This window comes from Myotis myotis, unplaced genomic scaffold (genome assembly GCF_014108235.1).
Source record: "Myotis myotis isolate mMyoMyo1 unplaced genomic scaffold, mMyoMyo1.p scaffold_m19_p_3, whole genome shotgun sequence".
In the NCBI taxonomy this organism is placed as follows: Eukaryota; Metazoa; Chordata; class Mammalia; order Chiroptera; family Vespertilionidae; genus Myotis; species Myotis myotis.
Genome location: NW_023416335.1, coordinates 152,744,215 through 152,768,224, shown reverse-complemented (window position 1 = coordinate 152,768,224; position 24,010 = coordinate 152,744,215). Strand labels below are relative to the sequence as shown.

The window sequence follows — 24,010 nt, the reverse complement described above, 5'->3', positions numbered from 1 at the left end:
AGGCTCCCACCACATCCGCTGTGCTCACCAGTCATGAGCCCAGCTTCTGGCTGAGCGGCACTCCCCCTGTGGGAGTGCACTGACCACCCGGGGGCAGCTCCTGCGTTAAGCGTCTTCCCCCTGGTGGTCAGTGCGTGTCATGGCAACTGGTCGTTCCACCGTTCAGTCAATTTGCATATTAGGGTTTTATTATATAGGATGTTGTTTTTTGAAGAACCAAAGTTGGTAAGTTTAATGCAGTCAAGGTTATTAGTCTTTAATTGTTTGTACTTTCTGTGTTCTAAGAAATCCTGCTCTATTCTGAGATTATAGTTTCCTATATGCTATTTTCTAAAAGTTGTATTTATTTTTGCCTTTCACATGTAAGTCTTAATTTGCCTAGACTTGATTTTAGTGTATGATGTGAAAGAAGGATGAAATTTTATATTTTTTCTACACTGTCTTAATTGTTCTGATTTTGTATTAATATCTAGAAGGGTATGACTCATAGAAATGTCACAAACATTCTTGGCATTTTTTTCCCCACGTATGTCTAAAATCAGCTTATGCAGTTCCATGAAAACTCCATTGGAATTTTGGTTTTAAACTGTACTGATTCTAGATCAATTTAGGGAGAATTAATATCTTTATAATGTTCCTATTGATGAATAGGTATATGTTCATAATATCCTCTTATATTTAATTGCTGCTGCATCTGGACCATTTTTTTTTTTAATTCCTAATATTGTTTATTTGTCAGTGCCCCCCACCTCTTTATTCTTGATTAGTCTTATGGAAAATTTTATCTACTTTTTAAAATTTGCTTCTTTGTGTGTGTTTTTTGGTGGTAAACTATACAAAACATAAAACTTACCACTTTAGCCATCTTTTAGTGTACAGTTTTGTGGCATTAAGTGCATTCACATTGTTGTGCAGCACAATCACCCCATCCATCTCCAGAAATTTTTCATCTTCCCAAATGGAAACTCTGTGTCCATTAAACAACAACTTCCCATCTCTAACCCCACCCCCCAACCTTTGTCAACCACCATTTCACTTTCTGTCTTTATGAATTTAACTACTCTAGGCACCTCAATTAAATGGAATTATACAATATTTGTCCTTCTGTGACTTACCATGTCTTCAAAGTTCATCAGTTTTATAGTATGTGTGGGAATTTCTTTTCTTTTTAAGGTTAATATTCCATTGTATGTATATACTATATATTTTTATTCATTCATTTGTCTATGGATAGTTAGGCTGCTTCTACCTTTTTGCTTCTGTGGATAATGCTACTATGAACATGGGTGTACAAATATCTCTTTGAGTTCCTCTTTCACTTCATTTGGGTATATATCCAGAGGTAGAATTGCTGGGTCATATGGTAATTATGTTTAATTTTTTAAGGACGTACCATATCCTTTCCCACAGCTGTACTATTTTGCATTCTCAGCAGCAATGCGAACGGGTTCCAATTTTTCCACATCCTCACCAACACTTATTTTGTGTCTGTATGTTTTTAAAATAGCCATCCAAATGAGTGTGAGGTGGTATCCCATTGTGGTTTTGATTTGTATTTCCCTAATATATTAGCTGTTTTAAATTTTGGCTTTGTCATTTATTTCCATTGTATATTTGTTCTCTATTTTGTTATATTTAATTTTTCCTTTCATTACTTCTGGGTTTATTGTGCCGTTTTCACTTCCTAAATAGAATGCTGTTGTTGAAATAGGGACCACAGACCTAAACTTTTAAATTAGGACAGCTTTTTATTGACAGCCTGTACACGGGAAAGAACACAATCCACAATTACACAGCTCCACTCCTTTGGCTCCTTAGAAGCTGCAGTTACAAGAATTCTTTTCTACATGTTTACATGGATAATATGAGCAGAACTAGCCCAGTAATACAAGTCAGCCTCAAGGTCTGATTCTGAGAAATAGCATTCTCTATGGTTTAGGGTCTCTTTTTCTTTTTCTGTGGTCTGGAATATAAAACTTATGGGTAGAAGTTCCTTGTGATACAGGGCACAGCCTTGTAAGAATTTACCCAATGACATGGAGGAGGTATAGTCACTTCTGGCAGGTCAGGGGTGAGTGGAGTCTTCATCTACGTATGGCTCATCAAATTAGAAAAGGCTCAAAATTCAGCCTTTAAAGTTTTGATATGTAGCATTCTTCTTATTGTTCATGCCCAAGTAATTTCTAATTTTTATTGTTTTTTTTTTGTTTTGTTTTTTACTTAAAAGTAAAAACTTTTAGAAGTTTGGTTTTTAATTCCATGTAGATTATCTCTCCCTTGACTAGTTTGAAAGTTACACTTTCTATTTCTCTTAGTAGTTTTCTTAGCTATTTAACCAGCAATTTTCAACCCTTTTCATCTTGTGGCACACATGAACTAATTGCTAAAATTCTGCAGCACACCAAAAATATATTTTATTTTTTCGTCAGTCTGACAAAAAAAAAAAAGTCATAATATTGATTCATTCGCACTGGATGGCTGTTGTTGTGCTGGCTATGTTCACTGTTGTATTTGACAATCTAAGGGAAAAGAGGTCAGTGCTCCTGACAGCCAGGTATCGAATGTTTTAAAAATTCTTGTGGCACATCTGATGAAAATTGCTTATTTAAACACATTTACTTAGAGTCTACAGTTAAACACTTTGACCTCTTCTCAAATAGAACCTCAGCATATTTTACTGATTACTCTCCCCTTACCCCCCATAGGCTATTTTTATTCAGAATGTTAATCCTCTCATTTTTAATACCACACATCACATTCTTATTACTGTTTTATATATTTAATGTATGTTTAAGTATACCTACATATTTACTAATATCTTACTAACCCATCTTACTTCTCAGACCTTCCATCTGGGATCATTTCCTCTTATTGGAATACATCCTTCAGAATTTTCTTCAGAGGAGGTTGGCTGGCAGTAAAATTTTTGTTTTGCCACAAAATGTCTTTATTGCATCCTCTTTGATATTTTTACTACACATGAAAATTCTAAAAATTGAGCTATTTTCTTATCCAACTGAAGATATAATTTCACTATCTTTTGGCTCCTATTGTTTTGGAAAACTCAGCTGTCAGTCAAAATGCTATTCCTATGTATCTGTTTTATCTTTCTAGCTGCTTTTATATCTTTTTGTTTGTTTAAAGTTTTTCAGTTTCATTATAAAATGCCCATTATAATTTTATTTTCATTTCTTCTCCTTTGTTGGTCTTTCTGGATCTTAAGGTTAGTATTACTTAACAATTCTAGAACATTTTTTTTCTTCCCATCTGCTATAGAATTTCCTTTTGGAATTCTAATGACAGTATGTTAGGTTATCCTCCTAGTTTCTTAATCTCATTTCACATTTTCCTTCTCTTTCTCTCTCTGAGCCATATTCTGGTTTATTTAGCGCTATTTCCCAGTTCACTCGTGTTCTCTTCAACTGTCTCTAATCTCTTTAATCCAGTAATTTTAGTTCCTATTTTTATATTTTTCGTCTCCAGAAGTTTCACTCCCTTATTTTTGAAGTCTCTGCAGATATTTTATAGTCTTTTATTCTTGTTCATATTTTCAATGCTTTTAAAAACCTTTCTGAAACATGTAAAAATATTTATATTTTTGATTGATATTTCCAATAATGAAGTATTTGCAGGCCAACTCTGCTGTCTGTTGCTTCTGCTGGCTTTACTCATGGAGACTTGCATCCTTGTGTTCTAAGTGAAAACTGTTTCTCCAGAGGAGATTTCTGTTCATATCTGAGAGTCACCTAGGGCTGTTTAGGGCAGTTACACTGCCATAAGAGAATATCTACTTTAATTTTCTCCTTTCTCAATATTTCTGGAAAGAAACAGTTTCCCAGTGGATGAAAATATACTTTGGAGAATATGAACTAAGATATTGAAATATCTTACAAATCAAATTCTTTACCATTTGTACCTGGGTTCTACTTAGGATTTTTATTTGGCTGTGAATGTACCTCTAATTCGAAGTATAGTCCCTTCTGCAGTTTGGTTACTACACCATCCCTATTAGCTCTGCTATAAATCACGAATGTTGAAAATGCATGATTATTATGAATTTCAGTCACATTATAAAACACTGCTTAAGAAATAACCCTATAATCATAGAAATGCACAAACCTGTGAGGGTCATCAGGATCACAGTTAGGAAGAAACTGAGTGATTGCTTCTGCCACTTCTTCATTTGATAAAACATCCCACAGTCCATCTGTTGCCAGGATCAGCACATCATCTGCTCCATGCTCATATTTGGAGAGATCGTAGATTCTTACCTGAAACGAACGAGAACACTTCGGCTTAAGAGGTTGTAAGCACATCATTCCCCCTAACGAACTGACTTCTGATCTCCTGTCCTTTTCCTGCCCAGCCCAGTGGTTTGCAGGTATGAATTGTGAGGTACTCATTGTGCAGCAAGCTTGTGGGCAGGGTAGCTTCCTTTGGAGACTTGTTATACAGATATATGGGGCCTAACGGGTGGGCTTAATAGTCTGACAGAGAAGAAATGAACTGCCTGGCAGGAGTGGCTCAGTGGTTGGGCGTCCACCTATGAACCAGGAGGTCATGGTTTGATTCCCAGTTGGTCTGCCCAGGTTGCATGCTCAATACCCTGTAGGGAGTGTGCAGGAGGCAGCTGATCAATGATTCTCTCTCATCATTGATGTCTCTATCTCTCCCTCTCTACCCCTTCCTCTCTGAAATCAATGAACGGAAAATGTAATGCCTGAGATGTTGCTGGAACACTGACTTAAAATAGATACTACGCTAGCCAGAGGCTTGCTTCCCTCTTTTCTTTGCATGTCCGTTCTACAAACATCAAGGGCCTGCTCTGGGTCAGGTGCTCTAAGTCTAAAGGTGAAGAGCAGATTTCCATGCTTCTGAGTTCTCAGTCTGGGGGTGAGATAAGGCCAGACTAGGTTCCTTAGTAGCTGCTCTGTATGTATTGGCCCGGGACAAAGGAAGCACTTCATTCAATGCACTTATTGACCACCTTTTGGCTTACCTATTTGTTGTGCAGGGGACGCATCTCATGTAAGCATGGAGCTCTGAGGCTACACTGAGGTTTGAGGGGCCTCAATTTAGCCCAAGTTACAACAGACACATGCTCACATGCTAAGTCTGAATCTCCTAAGCGTGTCTTGCAAATTTTAAGCCTTTCCTCATCTCTAGTGCCTGGAATGACTTGGGTATTTCAACATCCACCTAAAATCTCTGAAAAGAACAGAGTAATCTTGGCAAAACCATTAAGAATAAAAATCAAGCTTTATTTAGGTTAGGCCACAACTCTATATTCACCCTGCTTTGGCGGGGTGGGGTGAGGAAGAGTTTGGGATTTCACTGTTGCTCCCTCCTATTTTGGCAGAACCAGCAACTGCCTACACTACCTCATAAGCTGAGACAAAGGCAGGTCAATTTCACCAATCTCCTAGCTCCTTCAACCCCCTCATTGCTCTATTCTATTTTCTAAAAACAAGCCTGAGTGAAAGCTGTGGGTGAGGGGAGGGAAGAGAGAGGGCAGAGGAGGCAGTGTGAGCAGCTGCTCCCAGGCCCCATCACAATCATTACATCATCTCAGGCCTAGAGAGAATACAAATTCTAAGAGGTCTACAAACTGCTCAAATCCATGTCTTTGAAAGCCAAGCTTATGTTTTAGGAAAGTTTTCCCAGGCCAGTGACACCCTGCCACAGGACCGGTCCTGTGGACTAACAGCCTACACCCAGCAGCAGAAAACAGCTAAGTGCACCACACCTACCCGCGGAGCCCTTGGAGAGTGAGCAGAATTGAAAAGCAGCCTCCGGGACCCAGGCTGCTGTGGCCTGTGACGGAGATGGTAACAATTAGCTAATGGCCCAGTGTGCAGACCACACTCAGGGGAAGAGCACTCAGGGGTATACAGTGCCCCTTTTAACACTTTCTCAAAAGGCATGTTCACTTAAGGATGTTTACATTCCGGAGAAGGCAGGGTGCCTTATGAGGCCAAATTAAAGAAAATAAGAGGGTGGATCTTAAGTCTACAGACCAGAAAGACTCAAATGCCAGAATTCTATCCTTAGGCCACAGAATTCTTGTGGTCCAACTTTCACTCTACAGGAGCAATCAAATCCCCTTAGCATTGCTTTCTGTGGTTCCCGGGTGTCTTAGAGCAGTGCTTCTCAAAGGCATAGAAATCAGCTGGGGTTCTTGCTAAAATGCAGATTCTAACTCTGTTCTGGGGTGAGTTGAGAGGCTATATTTCTAATTTGTTCTCATGCTCCGAGACTGCAGGTCCATGGACCGCACTTTGAGTACGAGGCTGTAGGGAAATCAAGGGCTTAGTAGCCTCCATGGTGCCTACATAATTATCCCCTGGGGTAAGCTCAAGAGAAGATAGCAAAGGTCACTCTTGGGCTCCCAACTTCAAGTCCTGGCTCACTGTGTGTGCAACAACTTTAAGAGAGACTGCTAGCTTCCTACTGAGGAATTTCTACAATGAATTTCTGTGATAATTCGAGCTCCAAAGGATAGAAAATGTTAACTAAAGGGAAATGGGTAGATACATGGATATTAGGTGACCCAATCTTATGCTGATAGCTAAATAGCAGATTCTATCTACCTTCCAGGTCCTTCTAAAAGAGAGGTTTCTAGGTCTGAATACCATTATAATTCCATTCAATTTCAGGACCCGCCCTATGTGTAGGATGTCAAAATCTCAAGGACTTTCTGTTGGCCCCAAAAATGTGGAGATCTGAGTTATTCAAGCTGAAGCTCTCCTGCCCACTACTCAACTGGAAATCTGGTGAACAGAATGGATGTGGGTTGATAAATAGAAATATGTTAGAAAACACTCCTTTTCAATTCTGTCAATAAATTGAATCCTCCCTTAATTCCACTATTCACATTTCCACACACAGCTCTCTAATGCAGTTTCATTAGCCAACATGAAAATCCCTTTCAATACCATTCTCCAACTAATTTTTATGTAAATAATAAAAAGCTGGTCTCAACCGTAGTCCCTGAGGCACTTCCCTAATTAACATCCTTTTAGGTTTCTTTTTACTGCTACCCTTTGTTTCCTGCCCTTTAGACAATTTCCAAAGGACTTTGCCAACTTTCCACTTACAACTCATGTCTTATACATTAACCTGTGATGCAGAACATTTTGTGAGAAAGCTTTCAGAAAAATTGGACTTCCATGCAAGACATCCCCCTGGACGCTCGACCTCCTCAGCGGCAAGGGCTTCAAAGGATTCCAGCAGGCTCTGGAGTCCTGACCTTCCCTCTCTGAAGCTGCAGTTGGCCCTCCTCGGTCAGACCACACTCAGCTCCCCAAAGTTCCCTGTTCCATTCCTGAAATAGCTTCTTAATGTTCCGGGAAGCCTTACATCAAGCTAATAGGCTTTGAGGTTCCCCGGGACTCAGATACAGGAAGAGTCTTTGAGGCCTCGGGAGGGAGAGGTGTGCCGTACAAATGCTTGTCTGAAGGGGAGCTGGAGAACATGTCAGGGCTTCCAGTGGCTCCTTCCTGCCTCACCGTCTGCCAAGAAAGGCCACAGGAATCCTTGAGATTCTTGCAGTTTCTCAGAGCAATTTCATTTAAGCAGCTGAGAGATGAGGCCTGTGTGGCTCCATCTGCCTTCCTGGAACCTTCATTATGTGTTGTTTATTGAGCAGTCACTGTGTGCCAACTACCTTTCTAGACACTGGAGATACAGCTGTGAACAAAAGTGACACAGTCTCGCATGACTTCTAACCCAGGAGATGAGATAGACAAACACCACTGTCAGGTGATAGGTGCTCTGAAGAAGAATAAGGCAGAGGAAGGAGCGTGACAAGTCATTTTGGAAGATGTGATTTTGGGGGGCCTCTCTAGGAAGGCACTATTTGAACAGAGATGTGAACAAGTGAGCTGATTTCCCACAGGTCCCTTCTTGTGCCTCTCCTGTCTTCTTTCCGGGACCCACCACTCCTCTGGATTAAGAGTGTGTCTGCCGCCCCCCGCCCCCCGCCCCCCTTCCCCGACAAAAGTGCAACTCTCTTCGTCCTGGGCCTCTGCAGTCAATCCATTTCCACCCGCCAGCACAGTCTTTACCTATTGCCACCCGTCTGGCTTCACTTGTCTGTCTCTTCCGCAAGGTCAGTTATTCTCAAATTTTAATGTGTTGAAGAATCCCTTGGTGCTAATTAAACAGATGAAGATTCCAGGTCCACCTTTAAAAATTCAGATTGTGTAGCTCTGAGCCCAGGCATCAGCCTTTTTAATTAAAAACCAGGTAATTCCGAGGCAGGTGGTGGGGGAACCACACCTCAAAAACTGTCCTAGGCAATAAGCTCCTAGGGGCAAGTTCTGAGCTGTCCCATTTGTTTCTGTCTCCACAACAGAGCAGAGAGCCTGGCACTTGGTAACCATTCAATCAGTAACCAAGGGAAGCATTTCCCTGTTGGACATTTCCCCTTGTCCTGCTTCCAATGAACACCCTGTGAGTTGGTCATCTTATCGCCCCCCTCCCCCAATTCAACCTCTAGGGGCCAGAGATACCAACTCCTCCCCCCCCCCCCCCCACCCCCCCCCCCCCCCCCCCGTGGGCCTAGCAGTATCTTTCATAGTATAAATCAGAATAGATCTTCAGGACATATTTGCTGAGACAAAGAATAAATATGGAAGAGAGGAATGAGAAAAATTTGACATATGAGATCCATTTAGAAGCCCCCTAAGCTCTTGGTGACCCAACAGACTTAGCTTGTTAACTCCGGCAGTCATCAAAGTGTAACGCACTGATATTTAACAGAGAGCTGCTAACAAACAACAGACAGTGTCAGGGAGGGAGCGGAATGAGTCATGGTGGCGGGACACAGTGAGCCACTGCTGAATGCTCTTGAGGGTCTTCGGCACTGAGAGATGTCCTTAATACCGACCACCGATTTTACAAAGGAGCTGTGACAAGCAACTTTTAATATAGCACCTCCACTTAGTAGTGTCCGGCCGCAGGCTGCTGCTTCAGCGCTTGTCTGAAACATGTTCGCATCTTTGCTCTATTACTGATGAAATTTCAATGTCATGTTAAGAGAACTCATACCGGCTTCTTAAAACGACTTTTAAAAAGAATCCATCAATTCTTCCATTTGCCCAATCCCAGTTGCTTCTCTAGGACGCGCTCACGGCCTTTACATCTTGAGCAGCTCAGCCGATTCTCCAAACCCTTTTTCCCTTTTAAGTCCTCGGCGGAAGGCGAGGAGCTCCCGCAGCGCAGGCCTGGCTTTCTGGAGGAGCTCTCCCTTTGTTAGCAGGAGCCCTCACTTCAGGTCTCTGCTTCTAACTGGCTTTGGGACTCGAGACAAGCCATTTATTTCCTTTAGCTATCAAGTTTCTCATCTCTGAAATCATTGTTAAAAAATTGGAAAAAATCATATTGTACACCTGTGTCTGCCTCCCTCACAAAGCTGTTATAAAGATCAAATGAGATAATGTGGAAGGTCATTACAAATTCTCATGCACTACATGTTACTTTTCAAGGCACTGATCTCAGGGTGACACACCTGAAAGTCACCTAGTGGATGGAAGGAGATGAGTAAGAGTGGGCTCTGTGGACCTGGGATCCAGTTCCAAAAGTCTCATGTAAAATAACAGTCACTGGGTCCAGCCAGCATGGCTCAGTGGTTGAGCATCGACCTATGAACCAGGAGGTCGTGGTTCGATTCTCAGTCAGGGCACATGCCCGGGTTGTGGGCTGATCCCCAGTGTGAGGCGTGTAGGAGGCAGCCCGTCAATGACTCTCTCATCATTTATATTTCTCTCTCTCTCTTTCTCCTTTCCTTTCTGAAATCAATAAAAATATATTTTAAAAAAGAGAAAATAACAGTGACGGGGACTCTCAGTAGTGTTTTTGGCGGAAGAGTCAGATTGTTCCCAAGGTAAAAGTGCCAACAGGTGGTAGAAAATAAGGAGAGAACAAGTCTTGTTCCCTATATCCCATGTGGCCAACCAACCCAAAAAGCTCTACCCATAGAACTTTGCATGTGACGCTTGTACCGGAAGAAAAGAAAACTCTAGCATATCTCCTTGTGATTCTATACACCAAGTAGAATATTTCAGTATCGGCATTCTGGCACCGAGATTGCATCTAAATTCCCTATTGTGATTCTGTCTCCACTATATTAGTACAATGTCAAGAAGCACACACTGAATTTGGTGGCAAAAGACTTGGGTTTGAGGCCTATCTCTACCCCTTAGTAGTTAGCAAAACCACTTTGTTCATTCCCACTTCAGTCTGTTGACCCCTGCTAGGAACACTGAGTGAAGTAAAGATTCATCAGATGGAGAGTGTCAGGGAGCCGGAGTTGGACATCGTACATCTTACATGTTAGAACATGCAGGGGCCAGAGGCTGGGGATGTAAGAGAGGGCTGAGGGGCTGGGTGGCTTTCCATAGTTTGGTTTGGCCAAAGTGCTGGATTTCTGCTGTGAAGTGGCGAGGAATGAGGCACAACTCCTCAAATCTTCAGTGTCTCCCTGTGTGAAATGAAAAGGTTAGGACTGGGTGGCCACTGGGAATGCTCGTGGGTCTAGCATTCTTCTAGTCTTTCATCATAGGATGGGTCAGACCTTGATGTGACTGACCACATGGCCTCAAAGCATCTGACTGTCAATGAATCAAGGGACATGTAAGTGTTACAGATATGTTGGCTGCTCATGCTATCCAAAAGGAGCTGGTTGTTTTGGCTGTGGGCATAATTGTATACTTTAAATATACCACAGGTATTCTTGAGGGTTTCTTTTTTCTTCTGCAATCTACAGACAAAATAGACATTTGACTTTGGAGGGGAGGTATATCCTAGTAGCTTAGAAAGTTTCTAAACAGCTAAAATGTTAGGTAGTGTGAAGAGCAGCCTGAAGTTGTACCCAGTGCCTGGCTGGCTGCTATGGCACAGGCTCCGTTTTCTCCACAGGCCCAGGACTTTACAACTCAGAGAGATGAGTAAGTTCCAGGGAGGAATTTCCTGCTTACATGGTGGGTACTCCCACGACCTGCCCCTTTCTCTGGGCTTCCAAAGGCTAGTTCATCACTGAATCAAAGGCTCACTGAGTAATCAGTGAACAAATGGGCTTGAATCTGGCTCATTCATCATTTGGGGAGTAAGTCTGTGCTCACTAACATGCCTGTTTACGGAGATGAGGGTCAGAGGAGCCCCAGCCTGTGAGTGGAAGTACATGGGTGCCGTGTAGATGTACTGACTGGGTCAACACTCAGGAGACAGCGAGGCGCACAGAGACCACACGTCCCCGTCTGCCTGAGATAGTTTTGGTCCGTGTTGTTTTCTCAGTATTATTATTAATAGTGCCCCATTTAACTCTCAAAAATGCCCTGGTTGAAAGGCTACATTATATGGTCATTTGACATGTAGAAAAGGAAACGATCGCTGCTCTTTACTCTTCTGGGTACTACTGCCGACCAGCAGGATGGAGAGTAACCATGGCGTGTCACAAGACAGTGTGGCAAAGTTTACAGTCATTATTTTTTTTAACTTCACTCTGCTTCGCCTTATATCAAATCCACCATCAGTTCTAGTCACATTGTTTAGTTGGTTTGAAATGTCTCTTAGGTTTCAGTCCCTGCCTCAGCTCAGCTCCTCACTGCCAGGAGTTTCAGTCCTACACCAGCTCCCTGCGTCCCTCTCTCCACCATCCCCTCCCCACCCACCTGCTGTTCCAGGCTGCTTCCCATCACTGTCTTTACCATGCTACTCCCCTGGCTGAAGACCTTCTCTCCTGCTGCGGGTCCAGGTCAAGGCCCTTCACAACAATTAGGTTAATTAAATATAGCCCATTGCCCTTCAAGCTCATCTTCCAAGCTCTATGACCCTCTAAGGCAGTGGTTCTTAACCTTGGCTGCACATTAGAATCATCTGGGAATCTTTTTAAAATCCTGATTTCTGGGCCTCATCCTCCGGAAGTTCTGTTTCTTTGTTGTGGGGTGGGGCCACAACATTAGTAACAAAGAGACAGAATTTCCAGAGGATGAGGCCCAGAAATCAGTATTTTAAAAAGATTCCCAGGCCCTGACTAGTTTGGCTCAGTGGATAGAGCGTCAGCCTGCGGACTGAAGGGTCCCAGGTTTGATTCCAGTCAAGGGCACCAAAAAAATAAAAAAAATAAAGAGAGTCCCAGGTGATTCTAATGTGCAGCCAAGGTTGAGAACCACTGCTAAGGCAAGTTTTATTCACACCAGACTCACTCCTGCTTTCCTCTTTTTCTTGTCCTACTTATCTTGTTCTTCTTCCGATTATATGGTTGTCTCTCCCTTCTCTGAATGCCCCTGGTCTCTTAGGAAGCAGGAATCACAGGCTTTATGGCTTAGTCTTTGGCTGGTCTTACCTCCCAACTGGCCCAAAATTCTAGCTCCTTGAGGACAAGTTCCCCAGTGTTCTCCTCAGTGCATATCAATGGGCCCATGACCCCTCTGTAAAGAGCCAGGGAAATGTGTGGTGTCGATGGTGAAGAGAAACTAGGAACTCAAATGTTTTATGCCAGGTTCTGTGCTAGGGACTTTATGTATGTCGTTTGTTCCTTAGGTTCTTGGGTATAACAACCCCACTGCCCTCTTTTTTATTGAAGAGGAAGCGGAGATTTAGGTAAAGTAACATTCTCAAGGTCACGCAGCCAGTCTTGAGTTTCTAACCACTGTATCACACCGCCTCCTGAGGTATTTGTGAGGGGTCTAGGGAATTTTTTAAAACAAGTTTTTCCTCTTCTACTGCCCAAAGATAATTACTGTGACCATTTTAGAAAACTTCCTTCAAGATTTAGATAAACATAGACATGTATATGTGTGTACATACACATGTAACCTTTCTTTACCTACTTTGACCACAATCTTAGTATATACAATCATGTTGCTTCACTTAATATAGCACAACCACTGCCCATGTCATTACACACCAATGTTTCTTCTGACTTGGCCAGACTATAGAGCAGCCGTGGGCAAACTACGGCCCGCGGGCCGGATCCGGCCCGTTTGAAATGAATAAAACTAAAAAAAAAAGACCGTACCCTTTTATGTAATGATGTTTACTTTGAATTTATATTAGTTCACACAAACACTCCATCCATGCTTTTGTTCCGGCCCTCCGGTCCAGTTTAAGAACCCATTGTGGCCCTCGAGTCAAAAAGTTTGCCCACCCCTGCTGTAGAGAGTACACAATACAGTAAAACATTCTCTCTCCCCCAAGTGGGACTTTGGCTTGGGGCACGAGAAGCTACCAAGAATCAGACTGTAAATGTTAAGGTGTCAACCTGAGTTCTTAAATATTGTTCCTGTTTTCATGGGAGATAACAGGGGAGCCACAAACAAAAGTGTTCTTCTCCCTTATTGGGGAAGTCAGTCCTGGGAACCCCTCAGTGTGAAGCCTTCCAGAAGCCGGTGAGGAAGGCAGGCTTGTATTTACTGACCACGGAGCAGGCCTTGTGCCAGGCAGTTCCATGGATGTTCTCGTCTGCTCCTCCCAGCACCGTGTCGGTGCAGGCATTTCCGCCCAGCCTGCAGGCAGGCCACGGGGGCCTGGGGCTGGGCTGGACTTCAGATGCCAGAGTCGCCGTTCTGCCTTCTTTTAGAGAAGGCTGTTTCTTTCAGATAAAAGGAAACATCATGTCTCAGTGAAGAAAACCAAGAATGGGCTAAACGAGTGAACTGCAGTTACAAACAACAGCTGCCAGGAATCTTGAACATGAAGGAGAGGAAAAATGAAGCCGAGAGGAAATGGAGCTCCCTGCGGTTCCGTCTGGCAGGAGCAGGAGGAGGAACGGCTGCATGGAGGAGGGGGTGGCTTTGCAAACTGGCCCCCATGAAGAAAAAGACCTCATTCTTTCAGGAGCTCAAAAGGGGGCAAAAGGCAACAGCAATCTTAGAGTGGAGGCCGGAAACTGTGAGCAACGTTAGAGGAATCCTAGCTCTGCTGAGGACCTGTCACAGGCCAGAAAGGGGCGTCGAGCACAGAACATCTGGAAGTTTGGGCTTCAGGCCTGGGCCAAGGTGCCTGCGCTGTACAACATGATGTGTGTGCTGGGCTGGGCTGGGCGAACTGCAGAGCTGAGGCGGAGGGTCTGGGCCCCAGGGCCTTTGGTTCACAAATCCTTCCTTCTTCCCTTGAACTCTTTAGGACGGTGTGAAAAAAAAGGTGAATGGTGATGAGCTTCACTGAGCAACAGGATGGGAGACCTGGCTGGGAGGAGAGGCTGCATCTCATGCTGTCACTCGGAGACCACAAGATGCCGGGACCCGGGGAGAGCCAACGCCCCCCTCCCCGGACCAGCAGGCCTGCGCTGGTTGGCAGGGCCTCTTGCGGAATTCAGTTCTTGGCCAGAAGTCCCTGCCGTAGACCTCGGGAGATCTGAGGAAGGCTCAGTAAACCTGGCTCTTCAGGTTTGGCAAACTTGAGATTTTTCCAGTGCCTTGCGTTCAGCAAAACTGAAAATGTGTTTGGCTAGAAACCCTCCTCTAATTTTTATTTTTATTTTTTTGGTAAATTTGATCCACATGCTTTTGATTTATTTTTATTTAACTCATCACGTTGGATTAGGAGCTACAATGATTAAGGGAACAGTGCTGATTTCCAAGAAGGTTTTTTAGCCTCTTTTCTTAGAACTAAATCACCTCTCCCCGACCCCACCGTTGCAGCCATCAGACTGAGCTGGGTTTGTAATTTAGAACCCAAATGTGAAAGGGATCCATGCTTGGCAAAGACGAAGCACAGCACAGGAATGCTCTTAGGAAGTCACGGTCAGAAAGCTGGGGAAGGGTGGGGCTGGGCGATGAAGACAGGAAGGGAGTCCACTGTTCTTCAATGGATGGTTTAAATCCATTTACTTGGCTTCCTGGGCTCCCAACAGAAGCCCTAGCTGTTTCTCTAGAGCAGGGGTCCTCAAACTTTTTAAACAGGGGGCCAGTTCACTGTCCCTCAGACCGTTGGAGGGCCGGACTATAGTTTAAAAAAAAACTATGAACAAATTCCTATGCACACTGCACATATCTTATTTTGAAGTAAAAAAACAAAACGGGAACAAATACAATATTTGTATTTGCATGTGGCCCGCGGGCCGTAGTTTGAGGACCCCTGCTCTAGAGACTGACTTTAATACTGCCCCTCAGGGAAAGAAGCTCCTGTCCCCAGAATGGGGGTGAGGGTCCCCTGTACTCATCTTCTTTTCTCTACACTCCTCCATGGTAGCCAATCCAAGGGGCTCCTCCTCTTCCCTCTCATCTCCCTCCGCCTTTCCTGGCTCTGCCTAAGGCCGCTCCATCTGGAAGCATTTAAAATGTACAACAATTTTAATCTCGTGCAAAGGAATATTGGGATCTATACAACATACCCATTAAGCTAAATTATAGGTACACAATCTTATTTTGCACAATTCTGTCTGGCCCAGGTTGGCACACATTGAACGCCATTGCTGCCTTTCCCAATTACTTTTTCTACTACATCATCATCTCATCTTCTCCTACAACTTAAGTCTGAGGCCGGCAGTATTTCTCTGAAAAACTGGACACTGAGGTCCCAAGACCAAGGTCTCTCTTCAGAGCCCCTCGAACCAGCACTCAGTGGGTCCCTTGGCCACTATCCAAAGAAATATCCTTGAGCTCGGCTTCTCTCCCCTACGCGCACTGATTGAACTGGACAGACCTTGGTATAAATACCATCTTGCCACTTAGTAACTGTACACTGTTGGGGGAGTTATTTCACTTCTCTGGGTCTCAATTTCCCATTCTATAAAAGGGGTATAATAATCACATGTAGTTCACAGAGCTGTAAGGATTAAATGAGATACTGTATATATAAAATAAATAAAGTATGTTGTCTGGTCCAGACTGAGTAGTTAACAAATGTGACCTGTTATCCTATCTAATAAAAGAGAAACATGGTAATTAGCTGTACGTCCACTACCCTTCCCATTGGCTAATCAGGGTGATATGCAAATTAACTGCCAGCCAAGATGTCGGCCGGCAGCCAGGCAGCTTGAAGCGAACATGAGGCTTGCTTGCTTCAGTGACGGAGGACTCCAACGTTCCCCGCCTGCCGCTGCCGGCCTCTGAGCTTGCAGTTTGAAACATTCTTACAAATATAGAAGCTAAACAAAACCCCAGAAACCTGCTTTAGTCCGTTGGGCTTCAGCCAGCAGGATCGCAACATTGTTTCAAATACAGAAGGTAAACAAAGGCCAGAAACCTGGTTTCAGCAGCGGAGGCCTAAGAGCTGGAGCCAAGCCTCAAAGCTAAAGCTGGCCCAGAATAAAAAAAGAAAAAGAAAAAAGGAGCAGTTGGGAGCTTCAGTCACTCGCCAGCCTGAAAACAGCCCTCAGCCCCTCACCCAGGCTGGCCAGGCACCCCAGTGGGGACCCCCACCCTGAAGGGTGTGTGACCAGCTGCAAACAGCCATCATCCCCTCACTCAGGCTGGCCAGGCACCCAGTGGGGAACCCCACCCTGATCCAGGACACCCTTCAGGGCAAACCAGCCGGCCCCCACCCATGCACCAGGCCTCTATCCTATATAGTAAAAGGGTAATATGCCTCCCAGCACCAGGATCAGCAGAGCTGAGAGGCCTCCCGGCACCAGGATCAGTGTGACAGGGGGCAGCGCCCAAACCCCGTGATTGCCCTGCGGCTCTGTGTGTGACAGGGGGTGGGGCCACAACCTCCCTATCCGCCCTGCTCTGTTTGTGACGGGGAAGGTGCCCCAACCCCCTGATCAGCCCTGCTCTGTGTCTGATAGGGGGAGCTCCCCAACCCCCTGATCGGCCTTGCAGCTCTGTGTGTGACAGGGGGCAGCGCCCCAACCCCCTGATAGGCCCTGCTCTGTGTGTGATGGGGTAGAGCCATAACCTTCCCATCGGCCCTGCCCTGAGTGTGACAGTGGCAGCGCCCCAACCCCCTGATCGGCCCTGCTCTGTGGGTGATAGAGGGCAGCGCCTCCACCCCCACCCCATGGGCCCTGCTCTGTGTGTGATGGGGTAGAGCCATAACCTCCCCATCGGCCCTGCCCTGAGTGTGACAGTGGCGGCGCCCCAACCCCCTGATCGGCCCTGCTCTGTTACCCCTGATCGGCCCTGCTCTGTGTGTGACAGGGGGTGGTGCCCCAACTCCCCTATCGGCCCTACTCTGTGAGTGACGGGGGGAGCTCCTCAACCCCCTGATCGGCCCTGCTCTGTGCGTGACAGGGGGCAGCACCCCAACCCCCTGATTGGCACTGCTCTGTGCGTGACAGGGGGTGGCGCCGCAACCTCCCCATCGACCCTGCCTTGAGTGTGACAGGGGCCGGTGCCCCAACCCCCTAATTGGCCCTACCCTGAGCGTGACTGAGGGTGGCATCGCAACCTCCCAATCCGCCCTGCTCTGTGCATGACAGGGGGCGGCGCCCCAACTCCCCAGTCGGCCCTGCTCTGAGCCCGACCAGGGGCTGCACCTAGGGATTGGGCCTGCCCTCTGCCACCAGGGAGCGGGCCTAAGCCAGCAGGTGGTCATCCCCCGAGGGGTCCCAGACTGCGAAAGGGCACAGGCCGGGCTGAGGGACCCCCGCCCCCCCGAGTGCACAAATTTTTGTGCACCGGGCCTCTAGTTATTATTATAAAAACTCAACACTTTATTCAACTCTACACTTCTCTAAGACCATGTAAATTTTTCCGAAGATTGCCAGTTTCCTCTTGAATCCTTCCTCATTCCTCACCAATGTGGGACCAACCAACCCACTTCCCTGCAAACCGGCATCACTGAAGACAGATGACTGGGGTTTCTGATCAACCAGCTGGGAAGCTGCATCAGTCCTCAGGGAGTGTCCCACACAGGCCCACGTTTTAAAGCTACAGTTGCTTCTTGGGATGCACAGCAGCAGAACGACTGGAATAGCTATAATTTAACTGCATTAGAGATTGTTCTCCTCCAAACCAAACCAAGCCTCTTCTCACTTTATATAGAAAGCATATGTGTGTCCAGGGCTGGGAGGTGAGAAGGTTTTCACTGCTTTAAGGAGCAAAATGGTTACTTAGTGTTTCCCGAGACACTCGCCGCCACGGGAACACGAGTCGCACTGCATCTGTCCCTTTTGGAAAGCAGAAAGGTGACGGCACCATTGAATATGTCTGATAAGTGCCTCTCCCAAGAGGGAAAACATAGAAATGCCTGATGTTAGTATTGACTGTTTTTCTCTGGCCAGGAACCGTTTCAGCAGTAATCTATGGATCCTGATATGGACCAAAACCGAGGGACCAGGACGCTTTGACGTAATAGTGGTCCTCATCAAGCAGAATTGCTAGGAGGGCTAAAGAGAGACATTTGCAAGTTTTTGATGAGTGGTAATTATCACTTCTACCCAGCTAACCTCACCTGACATCCTAGGTGATCTCAGGAAATCTGTGTGTCTTCCATGCCTGATACTTACTAGGGACCTCCCTCTCGGTGGCCTCCTCTGCCTGTGGCTGGGTGTATTTTGGATGCCAGCCTCAGCAAGAGAAGAAACGATCCCTGCTCACAGCCCTGCCAAAGGGGCAGGCCTAGGTTACAGCTCTGGAGTGGACACACAGACTGAAGGGGCAATCTACGGACGGGAAAGTCACTGCAGCCAATGAGATTCCCCTCTGGTGATCGGGACCCGGGAAAGGGAGAAACTGGGTTGACCGGCAGCAGAGACATAGAACCTGGCTGGTCCCATTAATGGCAGCACGCTCACGAAAAGGACAGCCTCCCCCGGCTGAGGAGGCTCTCCAGGATGCACTGGGCCCAGGACCTCCTCCCCACACAGCCTGGCTGCTCACGCGTTCTTCTAGGAGACACCACAAACATCTCTTCCAACAGCTTCAGAATAAACATGTCCCTTTTCCTGAGTTAGCTTGAGTGGGTTTCTGTTTCCTCCAACAGAAAGAGCCTTCGCTCACACAGCTCCGCCCCTTGGGAAGAACATGCAGACGGAGCCCGTCCAAAAAGATAAAGTCCTCCCCCTCCCGGCCTCCCCTGTAGCGAGGGGAGGTCATGTGAGATAGTTCTGGCCAAAGATTTGCAAGTGAGTGTCTGTCAGGACAGAGAGTAGCGTCCCTCCTGTGTTGCATGAAAATGTCATGCTTGGAGCTGCTGCCACCATCTTGCAACCGCAAAGTGAAAGTCAGACAAGAGAGATTCCAGCCCTGGCACATTGGAGATGCTATGCCACTGGCAGCCCCCAAATAACAGATGCCTTGTTATGTGAGAAAAGTATATCCCTAAACTACCATTAGATTTTTCTATAACTTAGGAGCAAAATCTTTTTGAAATTATGTACTCTGAAATAGACCTTGATATTATTTCCTGTACTGTATGAAAAAAGTTAGACCAATTTATAACAAGCCTTGAATGCCAAAAAAAGGGAGTCTGGGCTTTATTCTCCAGGTCATGTGCTGTTTAAAGGTTCTACGCAAACAAGGTCACAGTAGCTGTTTGGGAAAATCTACTTAATAGCCATATGTGGGGTGGATTGAGGAGGCAGGGGAAGCCACTAGGAGGCTATGCAGCTACCAGGACAGAGGCCATGAGGGTAGAAACAGGACAGCCAATGTGAGAATGGGGTGGGAAGGAGCAACAGACACGAGAGAGAGCGCAGAAGTACATGCTAGACAAGCCGACTGCAGTTGGATATGGGGTGAGAGTCACAGGAGGAACAAAGTAAGAAAATACTTTATTGTACAAAATAGAAACAAAAACAGTACCTCTGGAGCTGAAGACAGGAATGGCTTTATGTAGATGTTGGAGTCATGCACCTTCAGGTCATGGTCCCCCAGTCCCCTGGTCACTCCGATAGTTGCCATCACTCGGGCCTGGGAGGAAAGCAGAGGGTCATGAGAAACACTCCCACGTACGTACGAGCAGTGCAGCCGCCATGGGCCCAGAGAGAAGCAATACTTTCCCAATTCCTCTTGCCTCTTGCTACTAACCAATGTGGGTAGCTGTTTCCAAGGAAGGGCTCGCTCACCAAGCTCACTTATGTCCTTAGCGAGTGGCTTTTCCACCAGTTATCTGAAGGTTGATGGGTGGCTGTTGTCTCTTTCCAGCTTTCTTTTGTAGAGACTGGAGGGAAGGGTGTCCAATAAACTAAATCCTATACATGTGTGATGTCTACAGCTACTAATTTCAGTTCCAACCAAATCCAACAGCATCCATCCATTTGTCCATCTGTCTGTCATACACCCACTCCACAAGTACTTGCGGAACACCAGCTATATCTCTGGCACCGTAATAGGCACTAGTAAAAGATGCAAAGAAGTCAGTGGCAGTTCCTATCCTCCCAAAGCTCATATTTTACACTTTATAGCTGGAGAAAATAAACCATTAGCAATGTGCAACCTTCCTTTTCTCCACAAATTCCCTCTGGGTGGATTAACAAGAGGGAATTACCACACAGAGGCCTCCAGGCTGAGACCCCACCACCGGTGCGCTTCTGGTTTTCCGAACACTTTAAGGAAGCAAGACTATTACTCTTAATGCCTACGCACTCAGCCTTCATACTTCCCAGGATGCCACAGATTTGATCTACCCAGACGTTTAGTGCAGACACCATGCTGTGGGGGACAAATGTCTATGGACTTGTCCCTACTATAAAGGAACCTGGTAAAGGAGAGAAGAAGCACATGGCTAATGATATATAAAATATGGCCAATATGAAAAACATAAACAATGAATGGGTGGTGTGAGTTCAGAGGAGGTAAAACTTCTGCTGAGACGGTTCCATGGAGGTGGCACTAAATTTCTATGCAGAAGCACAGGCAGCATCAAGATGGGTAAACACAGAGGGATGAAGCTCATTCAGGCGGAGTGAAGCTCAATGCCCTAACACTGGGTCATCAATGATGTATCTAGTGTATGTTCAAAGCTCCGAGCTTGAATCCTCACTTCATTGCTTGGGTAATAAGAATAACTCATAAATGCTAAGAAATTTTACAATCTCACACATCACCATCACCTTCCCCCTAGTTTCCCCAAAAGGCTGTGGAGTTTGGAGCTGTTTTTAGATCAGAAGGTGGGCAAGTTTACATTAAATGTGGAAATGAAAGCATGACATGCTTTTCAAAGGCAGGAATCTCAGGGGGTAAAATGCAGACACTGATGTGAAGCTGGGCCCTCTGGTCTCAGCACCTGGCTGCAATGTCTCTGTCTGCAGGAAGAATGCAGTGACTCAGGTGTTTGTCCTGATTGGGAACTGGCTTCAGAGCCTCCTCATCTTCGCTCCAGGTCGGGGAGCCATGTCTCTGCAGAAACCCCCTGCTCTGCCAAGGCGGTGAGGGGGAAGGGGCCAGCCCCCTCCCAGCGGGTAAGTGTTCAACTCGAGATGCGGAAACCGCGTCCCTGCTCTTCTCCCTGCACTGGCACCTCCTCTGGCTGCAGAAAGCACAGTGGGCGTGTTGGTCCAAAACACAGTGATGTTTCTGATAGTTACTGAATTAGTTCACAAAGTATATAGTGTCACCCCACAAGGCTGAAAGCACTGGCAGAAATAAAATGAAAAGTGACAGCTGTGGTATTCTATTTGGAAACTCCTGGGCAGGCGTATGCAGAGGGAAGCGCCTAAAGGATGGGGTGGCACGGACGGATGGACGGATGGATGGACGGACGGACAGACGGGCTGTCGGTGAAGTTGCCTTGGGCTGCCTGGGTGAGGGGCAGCCGGGCGACGGAGCCATGCGGCCTTTAAATAGGTCACAGCTCCGGCGACAGCACCGGCCAGCTGCACATCACAGGGCTGCCAAGCCCAATTACCTGACATGCTGGAGAAGTGCGATGTCCTGGTAAATGGAACTTTTCCTTGGCTGGGAAAACCTTGCTCCTTTAAATCTTTCTGTTGATAATCTTCAAAGAGCACATTTGTCCATTTCCGTTACGTGGAGGACGTACACTGAACATAAGGGAGTGGCTGACTCAATCCTCATGCAGTTGCTGAGGGCCTGCCCTGTGTCAGGTGCCAGGCTTGACAGGGACTAGGGATACAGCCCTCGGAGGACGTGGCCCTGAGCCCCCTGGTCTCACTGGCGCCGCAGGAGACACAGAGGATCTCAGCCTCCGGGGAACTCCAGGTGCCGCTGGGCACTGGGCTGAGTGATCGCATTAATGGTACCCCCGGCGCGGAAAGGTTCCAGCACTTCTCTTGGGAACAGAGCCCTGCCTTGTCACGATCCTCAGCCATGGCCCACGAGGTGGGTGTCCCGTCTCCAGGAAAGGGACAAGTTCGTTTGAAAAGTGGTCGCTACATGGATCAGACAGTCATGTTACACTTCCCTCCATGAAATGCCTTTCCATGAAATCACCGCTGGGCTCCACGCAGCTCTCAAATCTAACTGACTCACTCCCTCTCTCACACATGCACAGATGCACACGCGCACGCACGCGCACACACGCACGCGCACACGCACGCACGCACGCACACACACAGTTCTGCTCAGGAAGGCATCCTCCAGTTTTCTTATGAGTCAGCGCCTCCTGCTAAAAACGATCAAACGCTGGGAAAATGTCAGTTGAACATTCTTCTGAAAGTGGCCACATTCTTCACTCCTCACTGGCCTCTCAGCACCTGGCTGGAACGTCTCTGTTTGCAGGAAGAATGCAGTGACTCAGAAGGTGTTTGTTCTGGTTGGGAACTGGCTTCAGAGCCTCCTCATCTCCGCTCCACGACGGCAGCCTCCCCCAGGCTCTGCGCACAGACCCTCTGAGACGACAGCTTCCTCCGCGTCAGCAGTGCCTGCTGCTCAGCGTGCGGTGCTGACGGGGCCTGGGTGCGGGTGAGGAATGCTCTGTGCTGTCCCAGCACGCGCGTGGGTCCCTGAGGTCCTACAGTTTCGTCACAGTAAGGCTCTGGGTCCCTTCCCACAGGCCACGTGGAGAAGCAGACTTGCAGGTGGGATGTGAGCACGAGGAGGCAGAGGGCCCTGGCTCCGCATCGGGGACCACCCCTTGCAGCTGTGTGGCTGTGCCTGAGAGGTTCTGACCTCGAGTCTCAGCTGCCTTGTCTGCCAGCTCTGCCTGCCTGTGGCTTGTCAGACGCACAATGCGCTGATGTATGTGAAAGTGGTTATGTTGCACACGGTAAAGGGGGCCTGCTATTTTCACAAAACTTGACTCTCCCCCCCTGAGCTCGCCGCACCCCTCCCAAACCTGCCACTCCTGGGGCCCTGAGGACAGGAGGCCGGAAGGACACGGGAAGTGACTCTCTCAGCTGTCAGGGCCGTAGGACCAGGCGCTGCAGAGTGGAACGCACAGGCCGCCCTGGCTCTGCAGAGACGGCCTTGTTCTCCGTCTGGGGGAGGTGATGCCTACCTTCTTGCCTTCTCCGTATATTAGGGGAAACTTCAAGTCATCATCCTCAATGGTTTTGTATGCCCTGTAGGGGGATAAACAACATTCTTTAACAGGTTTGCACTCAATTAGGGATCCGCTCCCCTCACATGGCTGCTTGGTGCTTTCTTTTCCCCGAGACCCCATCCGCTCAGCACACCGCCAATCTCTTTCTTCGTAAAGAGTTACTCTCCCTACAGAATGTGTGTGTGTGTGTGTGTGTGTGTGTACATATGTTAATGAACCAGAAAATAAGGTTTTATATGCTTGCAGAGGGAAAAACTAAGTTGGCCCATTCATAATGAGCAAGAAGGGGAGGTGGGTTCCTGTCCTGAGCACATAGGCCATGGGATAATGAAGTGCCCAGCATCGTGACAGGGCCTTGTCATTAACCTGAAACTGTGAGAAACAGCGGAGCTCTGACATGGATGGAGAGTGAAAATTCGCCAAGAGCCAGTTCTCACCTTCGGGGGTTGTTTACACCAAAGCAGCCTGGTGTGGGGGTGGCTGGAGAAGGGATATTTAGAGCCTGCTTGACCTCAGCGTGATATTCAAGGTTGGCAGAAAATTCTGTTTCACAATAGCTATTAAATGGCCATTCGACACACAGAAAATCCGGTTTATGCTTCAATGGTTTCAGACATGGTTGTCCAGATGCCATGCACACACGGCGGAGGCCAGGGCTGGGGAGCAAATGAAGCCC

General features: G+C 46.7%; 1 protein-coding gene across 2 annotated transcripts in view; it reads right to left on the bottom strand.

Annotated features, from left to right (window-relative positions):
• PPM1H (protein phosphatase, Mg2+/Mn2+ dependent 1H) overlaps positions 1-24,010 on the bottom strand; it is a 235,395-nt gene that overhangs the window by 21,885 nt on the left and 189,500 nt on the right. Inside the window, exons 7-9 of one of the 2 annotated variants that reach the window (XM_036298715.1) lie at positions 23,290-23,353; positions 19,695-19,802; positions 4,120-4,271 (exon numbers count right to left, since the gene is read on the bottom strand). In XM_036298715.1, the coding sequence (XP_036154608.1) occupies positions 4,120-4,271; positions 19,695-19,802; positions 23,290-23,353 (324 nt within the window). Of the gene's footprint in view, positions 1-4,119; positions 4,272-13,064; positions 14,122-19,694; positions 19,803-23,289; positions 23,354-24,010 lie in introns of those variants that run through there. The other variant, XM_036298716.1, reaches the window with a different exon arrangement.